Here is a 25,959-nt window from a genome sequence, read left to right as displayed (position 1 = left end):
TTTTTACACTGTCCCACGAACTACTCTCATAAGCCAGTTGAGAATTACAATCCAGATAAAATCAGGCATACAACTGATTGAAAACTGCACTCAGAAAGCACTTGAGAGGACTGGCTGTCAAGCTGCAAAGATGATGCGTGTAGAATCATAGAAGAGTTTCTTCTGAGTCTAATGTTGCCCCATGGTTGCTATAATAACTAACGAGTAAACTAGGAATAATATCAAACTAGAAAGGGCTGCAAGCCCTTCAGGTTCAAGTTTGAAAGTGATTTTTCTACATTGGAGAAATGGCCTAAAATCAATGTCATGAAGTTCAGTATGGGTAAGTTGCAGTACTTTAGACAGCACTATTGAACAAGATCTGAGCAGGGATTACAGAGGAGTACAACTTGACTGTATATCCACAAATGATAACACCACAACAACCCTTATCTCATTCTGTGATACTAATATTTTGTAGAATTTCTGGGAGATTCCACTTGGCCTTGGTGAAACCTAATCTGAAATATTACCATAGTGAAGTTGGATGTAGTGAAATTAGAGATAATGGAGAAGTGAGCAGTGACAATGATAAAGGACAGCAGACATGACTTACGCAGAAAAGATGAGAGAACTCTGTTTAGAGGGTGAACCTTTAAAATTTCCAGGAAGGGAGATTTAGATTAGGTATTATATAAAAAAAAAAGGATTCTACTTTTAAGGACAGTTAAACTCTAGAACGAACTACACTAGGAGCTCGTGGAATATTCTTCAGTGATACTTCTTAAACATAAGTCTGATACTTATGCACAGAGTATGCTCTGGGACTACTGAGTGGTATTCCACACCAGTTTACTCTGATCCCTTTTTTTCTGGGATTAGCCTTAAATCAAACAGTCAAAATGGTATAAGTTAAGTTAGTTAACACCCATAAACAAAGCCTTATTTAGCTGTAATGTTTGTCCTAGGATTAGGGCACTTCATTTTAGTTAGCTGGGTTTTAAGACAAGGAAATAGTAGAGTTTAGTCAACATGAGCTAGCAGGTGTTAGCTAAGTTTCATTTAAACATGACCATTTCATCTCCATTCTCAGTGAAAGGGAAGAAATTAACAACAGAGTTAAGTTTTTTTTGAGAAGAGAATAGAAATTTAAATTCAGCCACCAGCTGGAAATAGATTCTGATCTAGCATAACTCCCCTCTTTTGCCTGATGCCTTGCATGTATGAACTACCTTCTACGATTTGATCAGCAGACTTGAATCCTTTCTCAATATCTCCTTTTTCTATTTTCCTTTCTTCAGTAATGTATGATTTATGTTTTATTGCATCCTGCAGAAAAAAACAAACCCAACAAACAACATGTTAATTGTAATTCAGAAAGTCTGATGGTTCTTATATAGTACAATCTTTCATCATCCATATGATCCTTTTTCAGATGGACAGATGGGTGTAACTAAGTATTAGAAAGAGCAGGATAGTTGTTCCCTTTCCACCATCAAAGAGAGCGTCTGTTTTTTTCATTTTTTGTAGTTCACATAATTCTTTTCTTCCTCCAGATTAGAAATGCAAAATGTCTGTAAATGGCATTCAGAGCTGTTGAAAATAAGTCAAAATCAGATTGCTTGCTACTAAAAACCTGCCAGACTTGAAAATTTTCAGAACATGGATGCTGGATGTGTGATTCTAGAACTTCTGCAAACATAAGTTCTCAAATTTAATTCTATACTGACCTACTGCTGCTCAGAATTTGGCTCCTAGAGGCATGGAATTGCTCATTTAAAACTTTCTGAATATTCTTAAGCAATGTTTTCCTAGATCTACAAAGACCAGTCTCCGACATACTGTATGAATAGGTACCTAAGAAGATTTTCTTTTTGTGTTTCTAAAAATAAAACTTTGGAGGCCATTTATAAACTTTTTACGCCTCAGAACCAATGAAGTCATATCTCATGCCAAAAAAAGGGGGAGAAAAAAAAAAGAAAAATCCAAAGCCTGGCAGAGCTCTGCACAAGGAGGTAAATAGTGAGTGAGGTGACTTATGAGCTCTATCTGATAAGGAAGAGGAGACAGATTGTTACCTCAATGGTCAGAATTGGGTCCAAATCTTCATACACTATCTTCACCTTTTCAGCGCCACATTTTGCCTGAGTCACTGACTCTGCAACCACAGCACAGATTATCTGACCAACACAAATCACCTGCAACACACCAATGTATTACCCAAGGAAAAAACACAGGAGTGGTTAAGTTTCTGTACAGAGAGTGTTTTGTGGAAATAGATTCTTCTCAAATGGCACTTTTATATTCTGTTTCTCTATGAATACTATCCTAGTGCAGACTTATCCTCATTAGATGAGAAGTCTGTTAGCACCTTTCATCTGCTGCAATGTTTCTGGCATTAGGAATGCTGCTGACATCAATAGTCATGAACATTTCCCCTGTGACTATCCTGAGGTGGCCAGATACTGTGCGAAGTAAAATCCCATCTGGCACAGACTGCTTTCCTTGTCTGTACTCAGAAAGGAAGGAAACTCAGACAAGAAGGAATAGAGAAGTAATAGCAACACATTAGGAATTATTCCTGCCCCATTGGAAATACCATGCAACAGTGTCACTTGTGACAGATACAGCCTGAGGCCTGGGACATTCTGTATGGTCACGCTGGCTGCATGGATCCTATAAATTTCTTAGCTCTCTTGATGCTCAACAAAAAGAAACAGTGTTGTCTCTCTTTGCCATATTCTACTGTATAATCTGGCAATTAATTTCATATTGGTTCCAACTGAGAAACTCTCATTTTATTTGTTTCATCTTCGGAAATCTCAAATGCCATGGCTATTTCATCCTTTTTCGGAATCCATGACAAAATCACTCATTGATCAGCCCTTAAGGAATTATGGCTCATTTATTCAAATCCCAAGATATTTAAGGGAGTTTTTACTTTCTCTTACTGGGGAACGGTAATTCTGTTCAGCCCAGCCTGCTCGGCAATGCATTAATAGCTCTTGCACTTATTTTCATTTCATTGCAGTAAGATGATACTTGCAAACGCACTTTCCTTTTTTGAAAATAATTGATGCAAAAGGTCCAGACATTCCTCCAGAAGCAAGAAATACCTTATCTTCTGCGTATGCTTGCTCATCCTTGCCATTTTTCCCTGGAACATCTCTTGCTGTCACTACATCAATCACTCCTGGCACCTGAAGGGCTTCTGATGCGTCAATTGACCTGGAAAGCAGAATATGCACATAAATTAATACAGTACATGGTACAAATATCTCTAGTATGAGTAGTTCAGTGAACTTTAGGACAGAAACATAATCCACTTGGTATTTTCACCACAGATCTCTACATAGAGAAGAAAGTGGAAAAGTGTTGATTAGCATATTGAGAAAAAAATAAATGGAAGGCATGAGCATCTGTGTGTGAATGGCATAGAACTGCTCTTTAAATTCTAGTTCCAGTACATACAAAATCAAAGAATATATTTTCTTTCTACGTTTTTTGTATTAAAAGGAGTGAATACATTAATATGGACTCTTCTGTCCATATCTGACACTATTTAAAGCACACAGTAAAGAAATTCTTACTTCATTTGTAAGGCATACTTCATAATATGGCCAAATCAGACAATAAGAATAGAAAAGACTTGTTAATATACTTACATGCATATAGTTTTTTCTTACTTACATAATTTTTGCATGAGCTTTAATACTGGTGACCACAGCCAGTGAAAGTTCTCCATCCACTGGACGAATGTCATCAATGTAAACTGCTTCACCAGTGGCATGCTTAATACCAGACTGGTGCATGATGGGACGGCCCACAGGATCTTGTGGAGACTGTCCTGGGTCAACATTCTGCAGAACAGGAAGATGTTATCCTCAAGCCAGAACAGTAATTATAGAAAGCTTTACTCAAAAAACACTTTCTCAGAATATTATGTGGTCAAAAAATCCATGTGGAAACCATCTAGATTTTATGACAATATTTGTGGGGATGCATTATAAAGGTCTAATTCCATTTTTAGAATTCTTGCTGGCACCAAGATGCACTGACAGAGGTCTGAGAAATATACTGCATTAGATGCACTGTGGAAAGATTGCACTAAATAAATAGGGGAGAACAAATCAAGAAAAAGAGAGGTAAAAGGGACAAAATGACTAGTCCACACAGCGCAACCATAGCAGGCAAAGGAGAGCTAAAGTCTGCAAATTATAGCCAGCCTGTCTGCTGGTTCCATAGTGCTTCTGGTAGCATCCTTGTGAATGCCACACTTCTACAGACTTCAGCATCACCGCTGCTTCAAACCACCATATTTTACATTGTTTACTTCAAATAAAACACATTTAAAATCAGGAATATATTCAGGGATCACTCTAATTCCATCTTGCCCATCTTCCTAAAGAGACAGGTAAATTAATATTCTGGCCAGCGTTGACTAGACTAAAAAATGGTTCCATCCAGGTTTTTGCTAATTAAATTCCCATCAACAATCCCCTCTATTACTTCAAAGACAGCTCAGAATTGAAAGCATTTGAGACATACTTCATGAAAATACATCTTTGGTGCTCTCTATTGTTGAACTGCTGACAGTTCACGTTCACTTGAAACAGACTATTATCAGGGACTGTGAAAATCTTCCAACATTTATGTTTTGGTTGGGCTTTTACTGAGTAAAGAGGTCTCTGTAAAACATATCTTCTCAGTCTCTTAAAGGAGAACAAAAAAAATCTTGGCTGATGCTGAAAGTTTTTGGTAGAAAACTGTTAATGAGCAGGAAGTTTGATTTTAAAAGCTTTTCAATTTTGCAACAAAACAAAAATAGGGGTGAAAACTCTTGATGAAATCTGAAATTTTTAAAAATTGAAATCTTCTACTGAACAAAGTTTTTCATATGCCAACCGTTTCCCCCTTTCATACTGTAGCTTTGCAAATAAATCTTTAAGGCCTGAACAATCACAGAGATGCTGCAGTAGGTTATTCCATTTATTTGTACTGAGGCCTACTGGACAGTTTGACTAAATTCTGCTGAGGTCTTGCATAGCTGAAAGCTGTGCCCCTGTTTCGGCTGTGTCAGGTCAGTCTGATGCTGCACAACAACTTGAGGGCAAGGAGTGCCTCTGCACCCTGAGAGAGGAAACGTATAAAAATATAAAAGAATTCCCATGGGGTCAACTGTTTCAACAGTTTCACATTACAATTAGTGAAGACTGAGGAATGAAATGCTAAAAGGGCAAAACACTCATTAAAATAGAGGGTCTGTGGCAGTCCCAGCTACAAACACACCTCACCTGATAGATTTGGACACCTTGGGGAACACCACTTTGTAGCATTCCCAAAGCACTCATCTTCTCCTGTGAGAGCTCAACATACCTGAAGGGATACTGAAAGGAAGGTGATGTCAGAGCAGTGTTGTCAGACCCTTACTTCCAAAACAAAAATTTTTCCCTCACATATTTTGAAGTAAAGCCTAGCACTTCTACCCTTCCCTTTCATGTGCGTTAATCTTTAAAAAAGCAGAGTTTTCATGATGTGGGTATGCAATTCTTGTCCAGTCCTTACCATCTGATGTAAACCATGTAATACTTCCAGGTAAAATCTGAAAAGGAAGCTGACAAGCAGAGTTCTTCTATATTCTACTTTTCCACCCAGAGCTGATGGCGGGAGAAAGATTTCCTCCAGCACCAGTCTGCAAGCTTCATTCAGCATCTGATCATTCCATTGCCTGGTAGAAAAATAGGCTCACATGAACACACACTTCTTTATAAGTAACAGGCAGCTAAAGCTATTGTGAAGTATGTGGGAAGTAACAAGTGAATCACCACAAGTTATACCAAGAAATAACCTATTGCTAGGGAGGACAGGTCAAATACAGATTGTGACAGGCTGATGATGGGATCTCCGCTGGCAGAATCAAGCAGACCCCATGCATCACACCATGACTCCTGCATTTTGCTTAAATACATTAAGCTATCCAGTACCTTCCTATGAGTTTTTCACAGGACTTTCTTGCACTGAGTGTGGTTGAGCCAATGCCTCCATATAAAATACTCAGATCTACAATGGTGTCTGTGCCTGGACTGAAGAGGACTCGCATTCCAGAATTCACGATGGACAAAGCATTTTTCTGCCTTTCAGCCTGTCTGAAGGCTGAAACAAAATCATCCTAATGGGAAACAAAGGAAGGAAAAATTTCATCAATGGCAGAAATTGACTGAAAGAAAACAAATCTATTATTCCTTCTATTTTAGGTGTTACCATTGTACAAAGAAAGCAACATTTTTAGAGAACATTTGCTAGAATTACTGTTTCAGTAAAACTTTTTTTTTTGGATGTACTAAGCTAATCATAGAGTGACATACTAAGAGGGGACATTATCTGAGGTTATCTATGTGTAAAAAAACATGCCAAATTTTAAATTTTATCAGCGTTTTAATGACTTCAGAGTGCTGGAAAAACAGTTCTGATATAAGCCACTTCGTATATGCCTGGTATGTTCTTTAAGCTGAATTCCAGCTTAGAAAATAGTGATTTCTTCTCCAGGACATGGAGGACCCACTGTGCTAAGGGACCTGATTTTGTGAAGATTTTACATTCAGACTTTCTACATTTTATGCTACAGTAATGACATTTACAGAGGAAGACACTAGGAAGAGCTGGGCTTTCTATTGTCAGAAATACTTTGTTCTGGAGACAAATCCACATACTTTAAAAGAAAACATAACAGCAGTTTCTTTCATGATCAGGCACAGATGAGTCCTTTGGAGAAAGCGTATAAACTGCTCTTTCTGTAGCCCCAGAAAGAAACTTCAGATTCAGACAGCCACGGAATTTTTAAAGTAGGAGTTAGCAGGTTAGATCCGTTGCTATGAGTATGTGATACTCTCATGACAAATGTAAAACTCAGGATTATAGGATGAACAGTGAGTCTTGTCGGAGATGGAAAGTCCTCTCAACAGGATTTACATTGCTTCACTGAAGCAACATCTACATCAAGCTACCCAAAACCAAAAGCCAGCAGCTGACGGGAGCAAGAGTGAGAACTGACAGGTTTCTGTCTACGCTTTCTCTTGACAACTTTTGCAAAGAAAGTGTGCACGTGCCTTTTTGTTGTTTCTGCAGAGTTAATCAAAAAGGCAATTGAGCATGAAAGTGAGTGGCAGAAGCAGCCTCCCCCCAAAATGGTGTTGATTTCCTTTGGTGAGGCTGTGGAATCTCACGTTATTCACCATGTGATATGACCAATGACAGATAGATTTCCTGCTCTTCAAAGCGACCTTTTCAGTTTGCTTGCAGTGTTACTGTCGTTTGTTCATTTTGTTGTCTCCAGCTCTGCTCTTCTGCTTCTCTCTGAAAGTCAAGACTCTGAAATACTCTCTGTGATAGCTTTAGTTCTGGGGCACAACTTGTCATGGGACAAACCAGGTTGGGATTTCTTTTTTCTTTTTTCTTTTATTTTGTGGAGGGAACTAACCCGTTCCACCTTAAATTTCTCTTCCAGGCTGTTTTGCTCTCAATTCACCATCGAGGCTCAAACTTTCTGGGCAGCAGAAGCACTGTTGCTGCAGCCAGCACAGATTATGCTATTGCAGGCTTTGAGCTCATGGGAATCTTGTTGTTTTTTATGGGAAACCTGCCATGGCTGGCCAGCCAGCCTCTCATGGGCAGAAGCACTCCTCCAGCATGAGGCCACATGTTTACTATGCTGCATTGTAGTGGGCAGCTACTCTGGGGACTGACCCTCTGATGTCAAGGTTGGCAGAGACTCTTGTGGTCACTCCCTTATTGACTTCAATCACAACATACTAGCTTGTAGTTGGGTCTTCCTCTACTTGCCCTGTGCTTTTCATCACATCCACTAGAGGGATATCTAAGAACACAGTAACAATAGCACCACTTCCTCTGCCCCTAACCCCTTAAAGCCACATGCTGTCACCCTTGGTCACAGTAGTTAGGACCTTATTTTGTGAGTAGTTACAATGACAGCCCAGGACTGTTCAGTGTAAGTTGCTAATTAGTGAGAAGAGGCCAGAAATGAGCTTTATTATTGAAGACTGACAATATGGCACTTTTTCTGGAATATTCAGGCAGCCCAAATTTCTGTGTCTGGAAGGGGCACAGGTGCACCTTTCAGAGTGGGGGAAAAAACAGTAAGAGGCCCAAAGAAGTAGAAGATGATGACCAAGCTGGAAGAAGTGGGAGAGGTGATGGAGGTATACCAGAGCTTTCTTAGCTACTTCCAAAGCAGTAGTAACCTGCATGTTTCAATGCTTACTGAAGATAATTGAAATGTTCCTAATAACTACACTGGAACCTGAATGAAACCTCTGAAACATCAGGGTCTTACCTTCATAGAGTATGGGATGAGAACAGAAACAATGACCTCCTTGGGCTTTATGTCTGCATGCTCACAGCCAGCAAGAAACTGATCATTTAAAAGAACCTGCCGTTTACCATCTGTTGGAGAAAACTGTAGTCTGTTATTGAATGTGGAGCAAGAAGGAAACATTTCTGCATTGCAGATTCAAATTTCATCAAATCTGTGCAAAAGAATATATTAAGGCCAATATGGCCTTCGTACAGTCAGCTCCACTCAGGCTTTAGCCTTAGACTGCAAAATCCTTCAAGTGGAAAGCCCAGTCTTTATGATACATGTTAAGTGCGATGTATTTCCCTATATGAATGCTATAGTCCCCCATCATACATAAAATACTGAGTATTTTATACTTTCTAGAAAATATATGTCTTACAAATGCTAATAATATTCAGAAATTTAGCAATTTAGATTTATGTATGGCTATTCAGTTTCCCCTCAAAAGCCCTTAGACCATTAAATTATTAAAGCACAGTAAGCTTTTGAGAAATTATCAAGCACTGAGATGAGATAGAGAATCAGCCCTGTACATCTTTAGTTCAAAGACCGTAGAAATTGTCGCCAAGATTTTCCAAAGTACCCACAGATTCTGTGTGACAAGGGTGGGACTTGCTTGGGCTTGATTACTGGAAGTGTTATTTAACCATGATGCACATGTATACACACACACACACGTGCACAAAAGTACCAGTGACTTTAAGAGAAGTTTCTAGGTGCATGGCCCTAGAGAATGAACCAAAATTTTTCTTAAAATGAGGCAGACATAAGCAATAAAAGCAAACAGTGGTGGAGTTACAAGATAAAGCTAACCTGTCTGATAAATGGAGCGATATAGCCAAAGGCAGTGTAGAAAGGAGACCTTTCTGCCTGCCCGCCTCACTTTCATGAGATTGCTAGGTGCTGTTTCATTTTGCCTTGTGAAACAGAAAGACAGTGTTTTCTAGTGGCAGACACTTTTTGCCAGTTGGCAGGCAATTACCAGGATAATGTTGTCCTCCATTCAGCAACATGTACCATTCTAATTTATCTAGGAGATGCACAGTAGTGTTTCATTTGAAAACTGTCACCTATAGCCATATTCTTTGTTGCAGTGTTCTGCCCATCCAGCAAAGATATTTGGCAGGGAGTCCAAAGCTTACCTTCTGATGCCAAGTTGAGGACAGATTTGCCAACTGATAAGATTGGGTTCAAGTCCCAGGTCGATCCTCTGCTTACAATGTGTCCTCCTAAAGACTTTAACAAACAACAAGGTTATTTTTAGGCTTGCCCTTCTTACATGTAACAGGGATCTATATCATCATCTCATTTTATTCACTTAAAAGGCCTGTCGGAAGAACTTATATTTGTTTTGTTCAATCTTAACTGAAGTCCTTAAATGTGAACTGAAGTTCACATTTGTACTTTTTAATGTGATTTCTTGTTCCTTTCAAAACTCCTGTCTCATATAATCTCTGTTGAGAGACCAGGTTTACTTTTCTGTCCCTGTCCCCACAAAGAAATGGCTATTCCCTTAATTAAAGGAAGAAATACAAAGCATTGAGGTAAGGGATTTTTAAAAGAAAATCACGGACAAGATCAAAGATACCTAATACATGATGGGTAAAGAGCTATGCATTGATAGTTAAGCTAAAGTAGGATTGGCTGCAGGGCGTGCAGTACTTTAACGGAGAACCCCACTTTTCTTCTTTGCTCAGCCTCTTCCAGTTCTCTGCTCAGCCAGTGAGCAGGGATACCAGAAGTTTCTCTGGTTCCAGTTCTCTCGATATTTGCCTCTGCTAACTAGCATAGGACTCCCAGTTATTTCACACAACTTTGTGATGGTATTAACTATTTAGCTTTACAAGGCATGATCCCAGCCTCACCCAGCTTTTCTCCATGTATTTTTAAGTGACATTCACACAGATATGTCTGTAGTGTTGGCTTATTTACTGTCACTGCTGAATACATACTGCCATGCTCCTGATCTGTTCTCCAGCTAGAGTTCTCAGGTGCTGCAAAAGAGCTCGGTAGATTTTTGTTTTCTCCTCTGGAAGTTTTGGGACTGTCTCCATCAGGATGTCTCTGAGCTGGGCCAAGCAGCAGGCAGCTCCTATTACTAGCCCTGAAATCAAATGAGTTTAAACAGTGAAATCATAGTGCCACAATATAAATGTACCATACAGCTGATAAGGCCTCTTAAGATTTGCTTTTGTACACAGCTCTTGCCAGCAGGATGACAAAGAGAAATTCTAGTAAGATGCGTTTTATATTACATACAATAAGAAGTGCAAATGCTATTTGCTTATTCAGCCATGGTACCCAGTATACACACATACCTGAAAAACATACATTGCATATTTACACACACCAATGTACATCCCTTTTTTGTGCTGTGTATCTCCCAAAACATGAACAACAGTTGACTCATTAGGATGAAGGATGACCAAATTGTTGGAAACTTCCAAGACAACAAACACTCAATGACACTTCCAGTAGTGTCCCAGAAGCCACTATCAAGGACTTCAGTAAACACTGGAGTAAGCCTGCAGAGAAGTCTTCAAGTGTTGTGAAGCATTTTTTCCGAACAAAGGGGCAATGTTCTAAAGTAATCTTTTATTGATGGATCTGCTTAAATGCAGAATTACACTGATATTAGCATAATAATTTGAAAATATTTATAACTCAGTAGCTGCTGTAAATCATGGGGCTAGGAAAACATAAGGAGAGAAAGAGGCAACTGTAACAAAATGTTAATTTCTCTAATTTTTAATAGGTTGATTTCCCGTGAGGAAGATGCTGCATTTCATTCTTTTGCTACAAGTGTAGTGCCTCCCCTCATGATGTTCCTGCTAGATGGGATTCTTGACTGATGGACATTAGCACAGCCCTTGTGATGTCAATGCATCTGTGAAAACAAAATCCTGTGATATTTTGGATTGGAAATTTATGTCTACATTTTTTGTGTTGAAAACCTAGCCCTAGCCTAATCAATGTTCTATAGACTTTCTTAAATCAATGGTTGTGACAGAAAGGCTCATGATCGGAGAAAACATTAAAAAAAAAAAAAAAAAAAAAAGGCTGACTTAGGGCCTTCCCCTGTGTTTGCTGTCTGCAGAAATTAGAGATTTGAACATATGTATTTTCACAGAACAGATTAATAAATTGTCTGTCACCATCCATCATCTCCAGACCACAGGTGAACTGACATAGGTTAAAAGGCTTAGTGAAATGACTGCTACAGAGGGAAAAATCTTAAAACATTCCACACCAATGACAGTCAACAGTTCTCACTGCTTCTGGCATCAAAATAAAAACCCCAAGATAATTCAGTCACTACTGTTTGTACATCAGTAGAAGTAACTTGGATACTTACCATCATTTGTGCTACTCACAACATACATTTCTGGAATCCTAACAGGATGAAGAATGATTGGATGACAAGAATCATGGTGATTTTTTTTGAGTCCTGAAAGGCAAAGTACGACAGTATGATTAGAGATCTGTTTAAAGAATTAACCATATTCTTTGACATGGAGACCGAAAGTTCAAAACCACTGTAACTAAGCAGTTTCAAAGTCTTACGGGCTTTTGTTGTGCAGTATCTTGAATATCACATTTTACTGCTTTTATCAGGCCCACTTCATCTGCTTCTTTCTGCAGTCCAAAGGCTGATCTGAAGTCCAAAGTCCAATATGCTGTTTCCTGACTCATACTCCTTGTTCCTCTGGATATAGGAAAGGTTTCTGGTCCTTTCCTATATCACATTCAGATTTCACCTCTCACCTCAGAGCTATACACAGTTCCCCACCTGCTTCATCGTATTTCTAGCTACTCACTCCACCTTTCTATGAGCTACACATTTTTTACACTTCCCTTGTTCTCTTCTTGTGCAATGTCTTTTAAAAAACATATTCCCAAACTAGTTTATACATGTAGTAACTAGATTATCTCATGATCGACCTCCCTCTGTTGTAAACCTCAGGCTTTCTATGTGTTTTGGTTTGGGCTGGACTGGCCACTGAATGAACAAGAGACGCCCTCTTTAACCTCTCTCCCTTCAGAGCAGGGCACTTCTCCCTTCAGAGAAGGGAGAGAAGAATGAGAGAGAGAGAGACTTATGGATTGAAAAAAGAAACTAAGCTACTTTAATGAAGTATTAATATAAAAAAGAAAAGATAATAATATTAATAAGACGATAATGAAATATATACAATATATACAAAACACATTATTGAGCTCCCAGGATGACGATCATCACATCACTGGCAGACACTGGGAAAGTCCAAGATTGGCATCAGTGACAGATGAGAACTGGATTCTGGATCTGGATTCAAGAATGCATGGATTGGGATTAAAGGCAGACGAACAGACAAAGTCCTCCTCAGACATCAGCCACTGAAGAAAGAGAGCTAACCCCTTTGATCCCTCTGCTTTTATACTGAGCATGATGCAGATGGGATGGGATACTCTGTTGGTTAATTTTAGGTCACCTGTCCTGTCCGCTCCTCCTGCAGGTACAACCTCTCTGTGCTCTTCTGCTTCTAACCCTCCAACTTGGTACATAACAAAGTTAGCTGACCTTGGTTGTTAATTATAAGCAGGAGCCTCTCTGCATACCATTCTTTGGTATTCACTACAAACATCAGACCTTATCTGCTAGAAGCAGACACAGTCTGAAAAATATGGTGTTGATTTCAGAGAGCTAGAAGAGGCCTAACTGAAAAGTAAAATTACTGAAAAGAAAATCGGTTCTGCTTTATCTCAAACCAGGACACCATGGTAGTCCTTTTCATGGGCATTATTTATTTCATGATGCTCAAGCTAACGTGGATGTGAAACGTTTGGCTCTCATCAGCATAAGTGAGTCCTTCCTTATTTACACAAATTGTCTCCCTGAGGTTACTGGGAGAAGTTAGACAGCACAAATCCTGGGCTCAGGTGATGGTCGTACTAGTCCTAATCCAGTTATTAATATGCTACAAAAAAATCACAGGAAATGACATTGGTCTAAATACTGAAGCACAATCATTGCAGTGAGAGAATGCATTAAGGATCCCCAGAAGATAAAATGCAAGATTATGTGCCCATTGCATAATGTAATCCCTGTGTCAAAAGATCTTTTGTCTTTCCATACCCACACTGGTGTTCCCCACAACAAGGGGTGCCTTTGGATACTTGGCTTTCAGCTCCAGGAGCTCCTTCAGGCTAGTGGGAGAAATCCATGTTGTTCTCTTGCCATGGAAAATCAAAGTTCTTTGCTGCTCTTGAGCCATTCTCTGTGGTGGAAATGACAAAGATTTGGTAATTTCAATGTCAATATAAACAACTATATTGCTAACTAGGACACTGTGCCATGATGGACAGCAAGACATTAATCCCAGAATCACAGAATGGTATGGGTTGGAAGGGACCTTTGGAGATCATCTAGTCCAACCCCCCTTCTGAAGCATGTTCACCTAGAGCAGGTTGGACAGGAATGCATTCAGGTGGGTTATGAATATCTCCAGAGAAGGAGACTCCACAACCTCTCTGGGCAGCCTATTCCAGTGCTCTGTCACCCTCAAAGTAAAGAAGTTTTTCCTTGTGTTCAGATGGAATTTCCTGTGTTCCAGTTTGTGTCTGTTGCCTCTTGTCCTGTTGCTGGGCACCACTGAAAAGAGTCTGACCCCATCCTCTTGTCACCTGCCCTTTAGGTATTTATAAGCATTGATGAGATCCCCTCTCAGCCTTCTCTTCTCCAGGCTAAACAGACCTGGGTCTGTCAGCCTTTCCTCATAAGAGAGATGCTCCATTCCCTTGATAAACTTTGTAGCCCACTACTGGACTGAGTCCAGTAGTTCCGTGTCTTTCTTCAACTGGGGTGCCCAGAAGTGGACACAGTACTTCAGATGTGGCCTCACCAGGGCAGAATAGAGGGGGAGGATAACCTCCCTCGACCTGCAGACCACACTCTGTTTAATGCACCCCAGAAGACCATTGGGCTTCTTGGCCATAAGGGCACATTGCTAGCTCATGGTCAACTTGTCCACCAGGATGACCAGGTCCCTCTCTGCAGAGCTGCTTTCCAGCAGCTTAGCCCCTAGCCTGTATTGTTTATGGGGTTACTCCTCCCTAGGTGCAGGACCCTACATTTGCACTTGTTGAATTTCATTAGGTTCCTCTCCGCCCAACTCTATAGCCTGCACAGGTCTCACTGAATGGCAGCACAGCTTTCTGGTGTGTTAGCCACTCTTCCCACTTTTGTGTTGTTAGCAAACTTGCTGAGGGTACACTCTGTCCCCTCATCCATGTCATTGGTCAATATGTTGAATAAGACCATACCCATTACTGACCCCTGGGGAACACCCCTAGTTACAAACCTCCAACAAGACTGCGCCGCTGATCACAATCGTCTGAGCTCTGCCATTCAGCCAGTTCTCAATCCACCTCACTGTCCACTCATCTAACCCACACTTCCTAAGCTTACCTAGGAGGATGTTATGGAAGATAGTGGCAAAAGCCTTCTGAAGTTGATGGGGCTTTTCACCTGAGGTTCCTACAGTGCTGTACAATGCTGAGCTTTTAACATAATCATATTATTGCTTGAGACACTGAGATGAGAACCAGCTAAATGATTTGGTAAGAGACACACTAAATAAGTGGTAGGAGAAGATTAGTCTTACGTTTTCCTTTCTCCTGTTCTGATGATTCTGAAAGACTCCCTTTGTCTATAAGGTAAACAATAAAGCAATGTGATTGGACTTACTGGGAAACCAGGATGCCAAAATCTCACTGCATATGTGACAAAGAATACAACAAGTGTGTGTATTCTCTTAGCCAAGGAGGATCACTGCATCCCCATTTGCTGAGTGTCTTGTATCTACTGTACCAAACCCAGACTAGTTTCTACAATATGTAAAATGTTTTTGAAAATTAAAGTACCTATTTTCCCATTTGTCTGCAAGGACTAGTCTTTTCAGAAATATTGTCTCCTTGGGATGGTTGATGGGTATTTACATTTTTGTTTAATCAAAGTGTTTTTCAGGCACTTCCTGTCTTACAAGACTAAATAGATCCTTTTTTCCCCTGGAGAATACCATATATGTTCTTTTCATATTTGACAAGTGCCATGTGGAATCATGGTTTCAAAATATGCAAAAGCAATCACTGAGAAACACCTGTTTTTGCAGACAATGCAATAAACAAACAGACCAGTTGCAACAAACAACTGTTGCAACTATGGACTGGCCTTCTAGGTAAAATACATGCCTGAAACACCAAAAAGGAGCTATGTTTTTGTGGAACCAGTCATAATCTTAGTGATGTGGACACCCCTCCTGCCATAGAAGAATCTATCACTAAATATTACTGCCTAGATATCATCACAGCTGCTTTTCACATGCTTTTTTGAGTACTCCAGACATTTAATGCACATTCACCAAGCAGGTCTGATTTCTAAACACAGAGCTTAATGCCCACCCTGTTTAAATCTACTGATAGCTTGAAACAGACTCCAACGGGATTTGAACACGCTTGTCACAGTCAGTGAAGGTCATGTTGAAGACCTTGTGTAGCCTGAAGAAGCAGTTTGCTCCTCCTGGCAGTTCAGTCTGAACATGCAGAACAGATGACGGCACCTCCTTTCTGGCTGAACAGCTTTTTGAGCCAACAGCAGTTTAGCCAAGATCTTTAATCCAAGTATAGAAGTTGCAAAAAATGTCCGCTTAGTACTTGCATTCTTAAAGCATGAGTCTCTCAAAGACAGGTCAAGTAGCAGAATGGCAAATCTGCCTTCCACTTCACAATTTCATAAAGGAGCTTATGCTTTACCATGTGTGTTCTGCACCGAGAGGCAATCATTAAACAAGGAAGTTGTACTCTATGAGAAATACTTACAAAGCCAACTGTCTTACACAGCAAATAGCATTCTGTAATGCAATAACAAATCAGAGAACCATGCCATGCTTTCCCAGAACTCAAATGAACATTTGTGCCTCTGAGGTGGTTGTGTAATAGCAGCAAGAAGTGCCCATGAATATTTGCAAAAGGAGTACAAACAACAAATTTCACAAGAAGCTGTTGAAACATAAGTGAGGATTAAAAAAACAGCCTGGACCTGCCTGCTTGGATTCTACTCAGCCTGGTCTGGGTAAATCCTGTACTACCATTTTCACAGCTCTCTTCTTTTGCCTCTCTCTGCAGATCATAGGCACTTTACGCCTTCTCCTTTCAAGCCTCCATCTGTCCTTCTGTGACTCTCCAATAACTACTGCAATAAACCCTCCTCTTCTTTCCTCTTCAAGTCCTTTGCCTTTCCTGTGGACCTGCAGCATTTCCCACATGTAAGTCCAGTATCAGGTTACCAGGGTCTATGTAACAGTTGGAAGGAAACAATGGGTCCTGTGGTTACTTGAATGCAATAGCGAATCGCAAGACAGGAAAGATGGAGAAGCTTATTTGGGAACTTTCCAAGAAAATACTATATTCCACAAAAAAGGCCAACTGTTCTGAAATGAAATAGTTCTGAGTAAGGAGTTCTTTTGGGAAAAGTCTGGAAACACAGTTTTGGTTCTGGAGAGGCAACCAATTTCTTTTTTGAAAATATAAGCTATTTGTAATAATGACAACATATGGATTATCCACAATGAAATGCCTCATTACATTTGACTAAAACTGATCTTTTCTTGTTATCTGAAAACAGATGTTTCAGCTTAACAAAAACATCATGTTTTCAGCATCTATAGGAACTCAGTCATGCTTGCATTGCAACAAAAGTCAGTAAGACCTACCATTAGTTCAGGAGGAAATATAAATTCCTGCGTTGGATCCATGGGTGGGAATTCTGGATTGCAAAGACCTGAATGAATCTGCAAAGCAATTGGGTGAAAAAAGGAGAATGCACATTTTCAGAGTAAGTTACAAGTCTTTGTCAACAGATGAGATTCTTTCCTGAGGTGAATCTGCAAAGAAATTGGGTGAAAAAAGGAGAATGCACATTTTCAGAGTAAGTTACAAGTCTTTGTCAACAGATGAGATTCTTTCCTTAGGTGACATTGAGTTTTGACGCTTTATAGGTTGAGTTGCATTCAAAAATTCAAGATGTGAAAATTGATTTTTAATGTTTAGTTCAGTTATACCTATTCACAAACTACTCTAAAGACAGGAGACTATCATGCTAGTCATTCTCAAGCCTTTGCTTAAAAGACATCAAGCCTCAAGAAAGATCTTGCAGTATTTCCTGAAATTGGTCATAGCAAATGTGTCGCAGACACATTGAGCACATTGAATGAAGAGTCTACTGTGGGAAAATGCAGTGCTGGATGCACAGCTATGTTCTTTTCGTAAGCTGTGCCTGTTAAGGAGCTTTCTGACAAAGAGAGTTTGAGATGACAACAAACAATGTAGCAGTCCATCTGATCAGATAGACTTCTCTGCTTAAGGAGAGCCTCTCCACCCTTTGCACTGCAAAAACTGAATACTGACAGCACGCCATTAGCTTTTTCTACTTGTTTACAAGGCTTTTTGCTGCTGAGGCCTCTTGTGAGGCCATGCATCTTCTGAGCTTTCAGGAGTTTACATGAAAGGAGACTCTGGATATGCTGTGTTACCAGCACTGGTTAGTCTTTTCTGCCTCACTGATTTATTTTCAGAATCAAAAATCTTATCAGACCAGATAGCAACAGGTCTTAAGTATATTGAATAGGAACAGAGATTGACATATCCTAGTCTGAAGTCTTTTATCCCTTCCCCAAACAGTCACTATCTTTGGGCACTCTGAACAGATCGTGGCCATGGTAATGGTAAGATCTAGCTGTGGATGACCTAGTTTACTGACTGACTCCATTGATGAAATGGGAAAAAAATCTGGCGCTTCCTTTATCTGCAAAATAATTAGACACCTGCTATTTACTGTGGATGAAAGCAACTATGAGGAATGCAAATCAGTGAAAACCAAATAAGAGAGCACCCAAAGTAAGTGCTGTTTTGTAACTGGCAACAGCTGCATTGCCAGGTTCAATGCTTCCAACCACCTTGGCAGCAGCCAGCCAACAATTTGCAGTTCCTAAAGGGGCAGAGACAATACACACAGGCACAAACATACACACACATCCAGTTACATTCCTTGGGACTCTAAGGTTTTTCACTGTCAAAATAAGTTTTCTTCCAATCACCAAAGACATTTTACTTTAGAGGTTCCTTAAAGTTTTTCAGTGAGAGCAAATTTATCCAAAGAGTTCAATTTCTCATCATGAAGCAAGATGGAGTCATATTAGGGCACTATGGCCTCTTCTTGCAGGTGGATGAAGACAAGTTCTGAGATGCACACAGGGAATGGAGGAACTTTCTTAAGACCTTATGTATACTGGAGTTCCCATGTGTACCCTTATACACATAATAATTGTGGAACCTTTACCAGAAAAACACAAACAAGGTGACGTGTAATTTTAGAATCACAGTGAGAATAGAATGTACAGTGAGAATAAAACAATGTGTATTTTGAAGGAATACCAATATATCAATTACTATAGCATACAGAAGAATTAGACACTTCTTCCCTGGAGATCTTGGAGTCGCTAATACACAGTAACGCTTATGAAAGCCTTTAGAAGTACAAATTGACATTGCACAAGAATAGCTTTGTTTCACGTTCAGAAATTCAGAGTTGGTGTCTCAAGCACACAAAAACAAGCCATGCGGATGGCTGCCAGACTTCTGTTAAGGGAATTCAACTTCAGATCGAGACCAGCTTTTTTAAGGAAGGTGTCTCTGATCAACAGTTTTCGTCCCCACAAAACAAAGCAGAATTAACTGTGTAATATTGAGATCCACACTCTCACTGGAAAATGTCACTAAATAGGTCAAACCTACCTGCATTCTGACTACACAGCAATGTAAATATGCTTGTGCTACCTTTCTGCAGCACCAAGAATACAGAGCATGGAGTTCAATCTGGGCTAAATGCCCAAGGAAAGAAAAGCAGCTGCTGCCATAGTTCAAGATGGCCCTTTTCTACAACTTTTATAATGCAAACAGGAGATAATGAAAAAAATTTAATGTAACTTACCTGACCTCCTGTAGAACACACACATTCTTCCCGATCCAAGCAACATTGTCCAGTTCCTCTGAGCTGGCAACATGTTTGATCCTAAAGAAATCGTATATTACTCTATAAAAGCAATGAGGCAGCTTTGTGACTTACTTGTAAATTAATGCTTTGATTCTTCCTGTTCCAAAGCAGATTTTTTCAGTCCTTTGAAGTTGCTCCAGGAGACCTCTTAAACCATAGCACCCCTAAGAGTGAGTTCCCTTTGGGTACCCAAGTATCCATAAAGTAAATGGAAAAAACTCAAAATGGCTTCAGTGGTGCCTGGGTCAAGTAATTGGAACTGATGCAAAGGATTCTTAAATGCATTGCAAGGGTACATGTAAACCTAAAGCCAGTGGCAGCTGTAAGTGCCCAGCACATTTAATAACTAAAAGAGCCAGATTTTCCAAAGGCCCAGCCAAAAAAGAATTTCCAAACGATGCTGATGCCAGGTAGGTACTTCAGGAAGGCTCAGCCTTTTCAGATACCACCAACTGTCCCAAAATAAGAAACGCATTTGAAAATATTGACCTACCCTAGCAAATGATGCATAGCTGTCTATAATTGGCCTGTATCCTGTACAACGGCACAAATTACCTGAAATAAACCATATGATAATCAATCATAAGAAACCAGAACAATGTTTGGCAGTACTGGCATAATTTGGAATGGTCTGGCATCAACCCTGTAGATATGAAATGCTGAGATTTATGTCCTTACTCTCCAATGGGAAAAATTACACCTGTAAAAGTAAGAAATATTACTTCAATAGTGATTATGATGTATGATTAAAATTTATTATTTTGAAGGCTATTTCTTATAATAATATGACGTATTTTTATGAATGTATGTAAAAAATCAAACTATGAAAAGCATCCAAAAAGTAAATACTATGATTGCTACTACCACTAGAGTCTCTGGGTTTTATAATCCAATCAAAAATCTACTGCCATGTATCACTATCATGGTTTTCATATACAATTAATAGCACTAGTAAAATCTATGACAAAATACTGCTTTGGAACACCATGTACTGCTCTTTGAGTCAAATCATACCTACGACCTTGGCAATCAAACATTTATCTCTTTATTATACTTTTTTACAATTTATTGTCTGAATCCTACCATCCAGAGCAGAAATTATCTGCTCCATAGAAGGTTCTGCATGGTTTCTCAGTAAAGCATACATGGACATCACCATTCCAGGGGTGCAGAAGCCACACTGGGAGCCATGGCATTTGGCCAGCCTTTCCTAGAAAAAACAGAACAACAGGCCCTGAATTTAGGATATGGCCTTCTGAATAGCCATCTTCAGGTACGTCATTTACAGGCTGTAGGCCAGTAGCAGCATTTTGACCATCCCGCTATGATCATTCATGAGGAGAATGCTCAGAGCAATCACCTAATTAAAGGATATACCTGCTCCTATTTAGAGCCTCGTGATCCTAATTCCTTGATGTGAGAAAAGAGTAAGGCCCAAGACTTTCGGTTTAGATTTCAACCATGTGTTAAATGTTTCTAACCATGAAGGACAGAACATAGAACACAGAACATCTCCTCAACCAGAGCTTCAGCACAGATCAGTCCCATAGTCAAGACCCTTGGAAAACAATATTGAGAAAAAAAGATGATGTTTAGAAAATTTTCTTAAATCTCTGTGGTCAGACTGTGCTCTTCAGGCACAAGCCAGAGTGGAGGAAATAAAATGCTGACCTAATCCAAGGGAAATCTCTGGCACACAGGGAAAATGTGTCTAATTTAATACCTGTCAATCTGATTGCCACCTGGAGTCACTCATCCCTTACTATAACATATGCAGTATGTTGCCCTCAATGAGATGGCCAGATGTCATACTGGTGACTAAATGAAATTGACTGATACTCTTTGTTCTTGCTCATGCCCTTCTGAAAGCTGGCATCCTGCATGGCAAAGGGTTGGACAGCCCTGTGTTGTGGAGATAGTGATGTGATCCCTGCATGGTACTACATTAAGAGGAGCTCCTTCTGTGCCCCATACAGGGCCAATCACAACCCACCAATTGCTGTATTAATTCCTAAAAATACCTGTTCATCTAAAAAGATTAGATAAAATTCAGAGTTTCTAGAATCCCTTCAGAGACTCTACATTGCATAGACTCACAGCGCCTTCTCACAGATCCCAATTTCATTACAGATAGGGGACAGGAAAATCTCATTACCTTGCAGCCCTACACAGTCCAGCTTAGTCTCACCTGAATTGGATGAATCCTGGTTTTTATGCTTCCAATCCCTTCCACAGTAGTGACAGCAGCACCATGCAGTGAGCATATGGGGAGAAGGCAGGAGTTGGCAGGGCGATGCCTTTGATGTGTGAAGGAGAACTGTGGTGTTAAATAGCTTTGTCATATGGGTCCGTGGAAGAGGAAACAAAGGATATATACTGTAGCTAATCTATAAATGCTCAGATTGAGCAGAAAGACATGGGAAGAAGGATATGCAAGCATATAAATTCCTGCACTTGGTCTGTGAGAGTATGCATCCTGCTCCTGCAGCTGGGACTTCGGCATTAAGGGGTAAGTTTTTCTAATTAAAGAAGTGGAAGGTTAAGTTGGAAAAAGAAAAAAAGTACTACCTATTTTGTTGAAACCCAAAGTCCAGAGCCAGGTGTGATGAAGACGTGAACAAAGTTTCAAGAGCCAGAGAGAGAACTCTTAACTTTGCTGTGAGCCAAACTGTACAGTTACAATGCTGAAGTCCATGCAGAGTTTATCAATGATTACATGAAACATCTAGTGAAGACTTACTAACAAGGACATATCCGCAAATAAGCACAAGATAGTGAGGAGAGGCAGATGACAAATGGGCTGCTGAAATCTCAAATCATAAGGAATACAATTCAAAAACATAATTTCCCCAGAAAGTTGGGGAGGGAAGGGGGGTGTTGGTGCTGGATTTTTGTTTTGTTCTCAGAGATTGAAGGGAGAGGATCTAAATCTCTGCTACTGTGTGATAGTGAGGCCAACCCTGTAATCACCTTTGTAGAGGAAGGCTATGGGTAGGTTCATGTACCAGAACTCTCCAAAAATCATCTACATGGAAAAAAACCCAAATATTTCCCAGTGAATGTCAGTCTTCTCAAAACACTAAATTATTCTTTCCAAATATCAGTGCGAGGATACTGTATTTGCTTGGCAACTGGATCGTATGTGGATATCATCACAGTGCAGGCACCACAGCCACCTACTCCACAGCCGTATTTTGTACCTGAGAGACGGACTGCAAAGGAGACTGTTAAAGAAAAAAAATTACAACATTCAAAAGTTATTTTTTCTTTACATTCTTGAGTCTCCCTTGGTTTATGTGCATGGAAGGATCTTCTAACGGGATAGCTCCAAGAGACAAGAAAATGTGTACAAGATAGATGAAAACGGAGCACATAAAGAGATAAGAAGGGTAAGGACAGAGTGAGAGAAAGGAATGTGAAGGAGACTTCTGATACAGCATTTTTCAGTCTCTTCAGTCAATACCTGGTAAAGTCAGAAAAGCCTGAAATCAGGACCCTGTAACTGGGATGGGTTGAAGAAATACAACAATTGGTCCTCTTACTAGGCTTACTCATAATACTTTCCTAATCCTTACACATAATTATCTGTATCTTGCATTTGCAAAACAGTACCAGCAGATCTCAGTATGTTTCCAGTGCTGCTTCCTGAACATCCAAGGAGTATAGTAATTTAAAATGGAGCATGATACCTAATTGCACACACCTAAATTCTGTATGGAAGGACTCCCTCCATTATGTGCCTCAGTACAAAGGCCCCACCCTCAAATCACAATCTCTTTCTGGCATGTCGCAGTGCCCTGCAGTCCAGTGCAATCTACCATTTTTTTTTCATCTTCAATTCTTTTCAGAATGATACACAGTCCTATTACTCTTCCCACTGGGTGTGTGCATTTGCATCCATTTTGCTTAGGTACTAGATGATGTCTTCCATCTGATTTCATCCTGTTTCTAGATTTCTTTAAACCCAGTGTAATTATATCCACTTGTGCATTCCCACTGGTAATCAATATATGACTAATCATACCACACTGCTTGACTGTTAGAGATGTTAATTATTCTACTGAATGCTTGGACAATGCACAATGCAAGCTAATAAAAAAGCTGCAGCTAATAAATTACTTTCCACTACTGCCTTTCTCCAGTTAATCCTTAAATTAATGTTGTTTTGCTTCCAGCCTAGAAGGCTCTCAGCAGCAAAGCTACATACAACTGCCTAACTTTATAACTTGCATGGCAGCTTCTTAGCTGGGACAACTTCCACTGAAGTCAATAGAGCCCTGACAAGAGTTAGCAACCTGAAGAGTCTCAAATGACAGAAAATAACGATAATAACATAATAAAATAAGCTTATGCAAAACTCTTTGAAGGACTGGGGCCTAAATAAATTATTTACTATGGAAGCAGTTCTGTGTTGATTTCTTTAGTCGCTATTTTCATCACAAATGCACTGAAAGGTTTTTCGTGCTTTGGGAAGGTGTAAAGAAGATTTAGGCAGTATTTAGAAGAGTTACAACCACATTTTACAATGTTATACCCACATAACTAACACAAAATGCACATATAGCACTGGATTGCTCTGCCGAGAACAAATACAAGGTGTGTTGTGTTAATTCTGCTTATTGTTCTGTTCACATTGGTTCCCAAAGAAAAGTGAAACAAATCCTCTTAATCCCCAGTTGCATTAATTTACAGAATTATAGAACTCAAAGGCAAAGTTCAAAAAAAGGATACGCTTCTTTCTTAGATAATACAGCAGCAATTCTTCGGGATCTGCCTGCCTCTCTATTACCTACATTATGAAATAAAAACGGACATCATGGGTTAGAGAGGAACCCAATATAATCGTCTCACAAGGATTAACTATGATGTTGTAATGCAGTGATTGTGGATTAACGTGGTGTGTTTGTTCAGCAACATGATTCTGTCACTTGATCACAATCTGCAAATAAATAAATGAATGGGTCAGGCAGTATTCATCAAATATGTCCTTTTAAAGTAATAGAAATAATAGTTTACTCAGAAAACTGAAAGGAAAGAGAGACTTCAGTAAGCACTGGATGGACAAGAATAGAAAGGAAAGTGTCTTTGGACTAGATCCTTTGTTGATTATTATCAGCATGAATCATAAATCCCTTCATTTTAAAGCCCTGGACTTGTGTTTGTGAAAATTCTGTGTATTTTTACCTCCTTGAAGTTGATATTAACCCTTTCATTTGCAGAGACACATCAGCATAAAAGCAGAGGAAATTCTTTGCATAAGAGCAGGGATGATATGTAACTAAGTATACTTTGAATATAATGAAGTTTAACGTGCTTGAGTGAGGGTTATGTAGGCCTTGCTTTAACCTTGTCTCAAGAACGTTGCTGTATCATTGGCATGCTTCAACTCGTTGGAAACCAGATAATACAAACAACTTTGAAAACATTTTTAGGACCTATTGCTGCAGAATGAAAATGGACTGAACCTCAGGCTTCTCTCAACAGTTCTGCTATACCAGCAGCATGCTCCAGTTTACCAGGTGTAAGACAACATGAACTAGTTCAGGAATTTATTTAGAACTGCAGAGTGAAATAAGGTTTCAGAGTATGCCTTTAAGCACAGTTGGCATGTAATGACAGATAAAACATAACAGACAGAAAAAAAATGCATTCCTTTTCCTTAGTTCACCCGGTAAAAAAAAAAAAAAAAGCCAGCACCCTCTCTCTAGAGTATAAAAATGTTGACCAAACAACTGAAAAATATCTCTACAAAAATACATAGCAAGGTTTGTTTCTTTGTTTGTTTAACAAAGAAACAAATTTCCTTCATTTCAGCTTATAACATATTTTGGTGATGTGTTTGTTAATAGGAATTTTCATTCACTTGACCTGCAAAGTAAGAAAAGTGACAAAATGTCTTTAAAAATGAAATGTGAGCCTTGGCATCAAGAACAGGAAAAAAATAACTACTTATTTTCTTTTGGTGAATTACTAAAACTATATTAGTAAGCAGCATCTTTTTTTACTAGTGGTGTATTTACTCCAACTACATCAACTTTAGAAGTACATTAGTATAAGGTTTTAGTAAACAGCTAATTAATTATAATTCTAAAAATTCTGTGATAGAAGGGGTGATACAAAGCCACTCAGACTACATAAAAACTGGTAGAAAGCAGGATGCTATAAGGACAATCAAAGACAAGATATGATTATCCATGAATAAACTGTTACTCCAGAATAACCGCTTTCCTGAACAGGAACAGTAAACATTAAAACACTGCTGTTAAAAAAAAAAAAAAAAAGCATTTAAAAACTTACCTTCCTGCCATTCACAAAAAAGACAAGCTCATCTGATTGTTGGGGGCAAGCCATACTGTTGTGTTAAAATCTGAAAAATAAAGCTTTACACATCAAGAGAAATGAATGAAATGCTATATGCTCCTAAAGGTCAACTGAGTTTTCTTTGTCCCACAGAATTTATTTCAGACTGAGCATCAAATTAAGTAGATGGGGAGGAGTCAGTGTAATGTATGACATT

The 25,959-nt window shown here is 39.4% G+C and overlaps 1 protein-coding gene across 1 annotated transcript in view; it reads right to left on the bottom strand.

Moving 5' to 3' along the window:
- Positions 1-25,793, bottom strand: part of LOC104291038 (aldehyde oxidase 2-like) — a 47,745-nt gene extending 21,952 nt beyond the window's left edge. Inside the window, exons 1-20 of the mRNA XM_009890236.1 lie at positions 25,740-25,793; positions 24,174-24,231; positions 22,558-22,654; positions 21,631-21,739; positions 20,526-20,652; positions 19,936-19,997; positions 19,380-19,460; positions 17,104-17,181; positions 13,470-13,611; positions 11,709-11,801; positions 10,306-10,457; positions 9,496-9,589; positions 8,330-8,439; positions 5,964-6,148; positions 5,545-5,707; positions 5,274-5,366; positions 3,670-3,839; positions 3,096-3,207; positions 2,058-2,177; positions 1,212-1,308 (exon numbers count right to left, since the gene is read on the bottom strand). Coding sequence (XP_009888538.1) covers positions 1,212-1,308; positions 2,058-2,177; positions 3,096-3,207; positions 3,670-3,839; positions 5,274-5,366; positions 5,545-5,707; positions 5,964-6,148; positions 8,330-8,439; positions 9,496-9,589; positions 10,306-10,457; positions 11,709-11,801; positions 13,470-13,611; positions 17,104-17,181; positions 19,380-19,460; positions 19,936-19,997; positions 20,526-20,652; positions 21,631-21,739; positions 22,558-22,654; positions 24,174-24,231; positions 25,740-25,793 — 2,197 coding nt within the window. The remainder of the gene's footprint in view (positions 1-1,211; positions 1,309-2,057; positions 2,178-3,095; positions 3,208-3,669; positions 3,840-5,273; positions 5,367-5,544; positions 5,708-5,963; positions 6,149-8,329; positions 8,440-9,495; positions 9,590-10,305; positions 10,458-11,708; positions 11,802-13,469; positions 13,612-17,103; positions 17,182-19,379; positions 19,461-19,935; positions 19,998-20,525; positions 20,653-21,630; positions 21,740-22,557; positions 22,655-24,173; positions 24,232-25,739) is intronic.
- Positions 25,794-25,959: the final 166 nt, after the last annotated feature.

This window comes from Charadrius vociferus, unplaced genomic scaffold (genome assembly GCF_000708025.1).
Source record: "Charadrius vociferus isolate BGI_N301 unplaced genomic scaffold, ASM70802v2 scaffold147, whole genome shotgun sequence".
Lineage (NCBI taxonomy): Eukaryota > Metazoa > Chordata > Aves > Charadriiformes > Charadriidae > Charadrius > Charadrius vociferus.
This window is presented reverse-complemented; position numbering and strand designations above follow the sequence as displayed.